We start from the raw sequence: 5,391 nt of genomic DNA on the forward strand, positions 1-5,391 counted from the left end.
AAATTTAAATAGTTTATGCTTTTCACCATTTGTCGTTTCATAACGTCTTTATTTTGTTTTTGCGGAGCACCGCGGTCATCCCACCTTAAATGTTCGTTACAAATGTCTAATTTAATTATATTTGTATTAGAGAAATTTTGGTTTTGTAATTTTTGATTTTTTAGACATTTCTATGGACATTTCACTTATTGAATAATTTTTGTATTATTATTTTCTATCCTATGCTTTCAAACTTTGGATTTATTATTGTTTTTACATGCACGGAATTAGATTTTATTTCGAAAATTAACATCTCAATGTAAAGAATTTCACTTAAACAAGTCACACTAGTCTAACAAAAAAAATGATTATAAAATTATTTCCCATTATTCTGTAATACCGTTTCATACCTAGCATAGACGTCAATTTGGTTAATTGAAACACAATAAAAATTAGAACATCGCATTAAAATTGGTTTTTCTGCTTTTTAAAAGTTAAAAAATAAGTTTGCTGCTTTTAAGTGCTTTAAAAATTACATTGACACCATTTGACATGTACATAACTTTCAATTTGAAAATAATGTAAAAAAAACGTTGAACTCATCGTCCTTAGGTGTGAACAAAATGGAACTTCGACGCTTACAAACATACTATAGTTTTAATTGTAAAAAAAATATATGTTTTAAAAAATTTTCATTCATTATGAAACATAATTGTAAAATTATTTTTAGTAAAATTATTCTTAGAAGTCTTACCCCTATTTTTTTTCACTTAGAATAAGGTAATTTAATTTCAAACACACTTTAGTATAACTTTTCATCACATGTTAAAAAAAAACTTGAAACAAAAAAAGTAAACTGTTTTGAAGAAGAGTTTTTACAAGTTTTAATTTCGATAATGAGTAAATAAAAGAACATTTTGTAAAAGTTAAAAAAAAAAGTTTCTTCACATTCCATCTCATTATACATGTTACCAATTGTAATATTACACTTTTAAAAACGTCTCTCCGATTTTTCATTATTTCTTTAAAACATCATGTAACATAAGTCGGCATCGTTTTTATATTTTTTGTTTTTAAATAGTTGTAGGTAACTTCCATATACTAACTTTATGTTGAATATGAATTTTTTCAAATGTATATGGACATTGTAATAACACACTTAGTAAATAATTTTTAGGTACTTTGAAATGGATCAACAAACCCTTCTTGGAGCTTCTTGGAGTCCTAACTGTGTTCACACTAGTCCAACGTCAGATGCTCCTAACGTTGGAGGCATTGATGAACGACAATCAGCGTTTTCCATATACACCGTACAATACTAGGCATAGAATTAGGCAGCTTGTGTACTTTCACATGATACACGAGTCTGATCCTTTGTCTCGACAAAGCACGCACATGAATAGGTTAACATTCGCTATTCTATGCCATTTACTTAAGACTGTCGCTAGCCTTTCGTCAATAGAGATTGTCAATGTTGAGAAGATGGTTGTCATGTTCTTGCACGTCCTTGCCTATGTCGTGAAGAATCACATTATTTAAAGGGAATTTGTATGGTCCGGTGAGACTATATGCAACATTTCAACCTCGTCTTGTTGGCTGTGGTATGACTCCACAACGAGTTGATAAGGAAACTGATGCTAGTAACAAATAACTGCACGAATCCATGGTGGAAGTGTTTCGAGGTGCACATAGTCGAAGTCCTCTGTATGTCACGTATCAGTACGTCCTACTGATGAATGCCTGTTTGTTTAAACCTGCAGAATTACCTTGAGGCATTGAACGAGACGTACATAAAGGTAAACGTGGCCGCAACCGATCGCCCTATGTTTATAGTGCGTAAGGAGGGAATTGCCACTAATGTACTTGGCGTCTGCGACACAAAAGGGGATTTCGTATACGTATTAGCCGGTTGGGAAGGATCCGCAGCAGACTCGTGGATTCTCCACGATGCGCTTGTACAACCAAACGAACTGCAAGTGCCAAAGGGTATTTACAATTTTTAATCCCACCGTGATGTTTTGAAATTCTATATTGAATGCGCATAAACCATAAACCATTGGTTCTTGTAATAAGATATTACTATTTGTACGATGCAGGTTATCTAAACGCGAAGGAATTTCTTGCCCCATACATAGGCCATAGGTACCATTTGCAAGAGTGGCGTGACGTTGAAAATGCCCTAACCACTGCAAATAAATACTTTAAAATGAAACACCCATCGGTAAGGAATATGAGTGAGCGCGCGTTTGGTCTTCTGAAGGGTCGGTGGCAACTTCGTGGAAAGTTGTACTATCCCCTCCAAGTGAAGTGTTGCATCATCCTAGCATGTTGCTTGCTACACAATTTGATTAATAGAAAAATGACAAATTGCGAAGACATAGACGACGTTAGGGAGAGGGACTTCGCGTACGCAATGGCCACTGCAAGAGACGACATTAAATACATTGAGACGACAACAAGTGGTTTCAGTGGCGGTATGAATTAGCTGAAACGATGTTCGCCGAATGACAGTTGCGTAACACATAGCTAAAACCATTTGAAATTAGAACCTATGGGTTGTATGACAATTTAAATGACCTATACTCTTTATTTTGAATATCGAATGTATGCGTGCATGCTTTACATCAATGTGGAAATACAAATTATAATGATATGTACTAATATTCTTTGGCATTTATTATGTCTCTTGAATGTGGGAATTTGAAATTTCTAATGTGTTTCATGTATTTCTTAAGTTGGTTTTATAAATATTATGTCTCTTCTTTAGAAAATCAATGTTATCTACAAAAACCTTCTAAGAAGGAGAGACAGCCAGAGACTTATAAGGAGAGACGATTTGCTGGCGACGGTATGAGATGAGCGAGGGCGAATCTCCTAAGAGACGATTTGAGACTTCTGAGAAGGAGAGACAATTGGAAATTAAGAGATTTTGGAGAAGAAGAGACGACTGTAGATTGAGAAGGGAGACCGATTGAACGCCAACGACTGGTGAGATGAGAGGTTGAGACGAGGGCGAGAGTAAAAGATATGGTAGAGGCTGCGTGAACTTAACCCTAGGTGTGAAATTAAAAACTCTGACCTAACTATTTTCCACTTAATATTTATAATAATAATCAATAATATACCTTTAATGTCGTTTTTAAACAAAGGTGCCTTTAATGTCAGTTTAAAACCGGCATTATACCTTCATCTTTGATGTCAGTTTAAAAAGATCCGCATTTTAAAAACCGACATTAAAGATCCGTGTTCATTTTTTCCAATTGACATTAAAGGTCATATTTCTTGCAGTGTCGTTTAGATTTGGATAACCAAATTTGATTTCTTTCTTTCGTCTTTCTTCTTTCTTCTTTTTTTTTTTTCTGCGCTTTCTTTCCATCATTTTTATTCTTTTCCTCCTCTTTTTTTTACGCCGTTTAGATTAAGGTCTTTTCCACCTCTTTTTTTACGTCGTTTAGATTAGGGTAACCAAATTTAAAAGATTGTGGATAAAGAATTTTGAAAAAAAATCGTTTAGATTGAAATAGCCAAATCTAAACAATGGTGTAAAGAAAAATAAATGATTGTACCAACAGAATTAAAAAAAAAAAAAATCATTTAGCCAAATCTAAACGATTGTGTACTAAAAGAATATTGAAAAATTCGTTCAGCAAAATCTAAACGACAATGTATCAAATTTTGAAAAAAAAAAATCGTTTAGATTTGAAGTAGCCAAATCTAAACAATCGTGTAACCAAATTAAACGATAGAATTGAAAAAATAAATCGTTTAGATTTGGCTATCCAAATTTAAACGATCAAATCTAAACGACCGTGTATCAAACAATAACTAAATTTAAACGATCGTGTACTAAATATATTACGCGCGTTGTTGACGGCGTGGTTGATTGAAATTTTTTTGTATTTTTCATTGTGGACCTGTGGGCTTTTTCCGTTTTCGGAATTGTTCTATACAGTGTAAATATTTTGTTGTTTTCTTATATTTTTTAAAAGACCCCATATATATATATATATACCCATTGTCATTCCTCAATAAATTCCTTAAAGGCACAAAATCTTAGGCATGTATAGTCATTAATAATAATAATTATTATATTAATACTTCTTTATTATTATTATTATTATTATTCTCTCACCAAAATATAAACATGTATATTTACTTAAGCCATCAATCTCTCATCTAAATAAATATATAATCTTTTCTAGTTTAATCAAATCAACCATATCTCTTCTCATGGATTATCTTCTTTTCCAAACAATTATAATTATATTTCATCATATAATTAACTTTACTTTTCCATATTAATTATTTATACAAAACCAAATAATTAATATCATATTCCACCAAAAATCTAAATTCTAGTTATATATATATATATATACTCCATTAAATCAAATTCCACCAAAACCAACATTTTTCCTCCAAGATCTCAAATTAACTTAAATCCTTGATTCTTTTAATCAACCAAATCTTCTTCAATAAATCACTCATAAATTTCAACATGAATTATCTTAACCCAACAATTAAATTTTAGTTCCAATCCTTAATATAACACCAAAATAATTTAACATAATCAATAAAAACTCTTTATTACATTCTTTTTCCAAATAATTATATTTCAATATATAATTATCAATTTTTCTTGTAAATAAATCCAATTCCTTCTCTTTTCTTATTTATCGAATCATAACAACTTCTCTCCAAAGTCAATATTTATCTTTTTTTAAATAATTAATTATCTTCCACAATAATTAATTATCATTTATCTTTCTCTAAAATAATTATCCTTTTACAAATAATTATATTTTTCCAAAATATAAATATTTTCTTTTTTCTCTCTTAATAAATATTATTTCTCCAAAAATACATATTATCTTACATATTATCTTTTCCTTATATAATTATGTTTCAACAAATATAATTATATTTTCTTTCTCATAATAATTATTTATATATATGTCCACATATACATATAATTATCAAATCTCCAACAAAATTTCCACACTACATTTTGGGTGCGTTAAGTTAGTAAGCTGTATTGAAAAAACTGGCCCATGCAGGTTTCGAACCTGCGACCTTCGCGTTATTAGCACGACGCTCTAACCAACTGAGCTAATAGGCCAATTGTTATTAAAAAAATCTATTTGTTATAAATATTCGTGTCATAATACAACCAATTAAATAGATCTTTGGCATGTAATTAAACGAACTAGCCTTGTCATCCCATCAAAAATCTTGAATTATTTCTTTGGGCTTATAACCAGTCTAGATGTCTATGAGTTAACTCTACGATTGTTTTGTAATCTTGAGTCTACAAAAAAGTACATTGTTGTAATTTTTAACTCATTGATGTTAGTGGATTAGATACACAAAATGAGAGTAGACAACTTAGAAGACTATGTTTTACTAACATTT

At 30.7% G+C, this 5,391-nt stretch overlaps 1 protein-coding gene and 1 non-coding gene across 2 annotated transcripts; one reads left to right on the forward strand and one right to left on the reverse strand.

Moving 5' to 3' along the window:
- Window positions 1–1,166: 1,166 nt before the first annotated feature.
- LOC127144179 (uncharacterized) lies at window positions 1,167–2,464 on the forward strand. The gene is made up of 3 exons (XM_051079750.1): window positions 1,167–1,289; window positions 1,740–1,965; window positions 2,076–2,464. Exons 1-3 carry the CDS (start codon window positions 1,167–1,169, stop codon window positions 2,462–2,464), a joined length of 738 nt encoding a protein of 245 aa, XP_050935707.1.
- A 2,560-nt stretch (window positions 2,465–5,024) lies between these two features.
- TRNAI-AAU (transfer RNA isoleucine (anticodon AAU)) lies at window positions 5,025–5,098 on the reverse strand. Its single transcript has one exon. It is a non-coding gene; the product is annotated as a tRNA-Ile (tRNA).
- Window positions 5,099–5,391: the final 293 nt, after the last annotated feature.

Source organism: Cucumis melo, chromosome 12 (genome assembly GCF_025177605.1).
Source record: "Cucumis melo cultivar AY chromosome 12, USDA_Cmelo_AY_1.0, whole genome shotgun sequence".
Lineage (NCBI taxonomy): Eukaryota > Viridiplantae > Streptophyta > Magnoliopsida > Cucurbitales > Cucurbitaceae > Cucumis > Cucumis melo.

Bases quoted from the DNA above. Each gene is read 5' to 3' on its own strand.
- LOC127144179 (XM_051079750.1), top strand. From the start codon at position 1,167: ATGGATCAACAAACCCTTCTTGGAGCTTCTTGGAGTCCTAACTGTGTT. The intron at 1,290-1,739 runs GTACAATACTAG...TTAAACCTGCAG, and splicing joins CAGCGTTTTCCATATACACC to AATTACCTTGAGGCATTGAA. The intron at 1,966-2,075 runs GTATTTACAATT...TGTACGATGCAG, and splicing joins CGAACTGCAAGTGCCAAAGG to GTTATCTAAACGCGAAGGAA.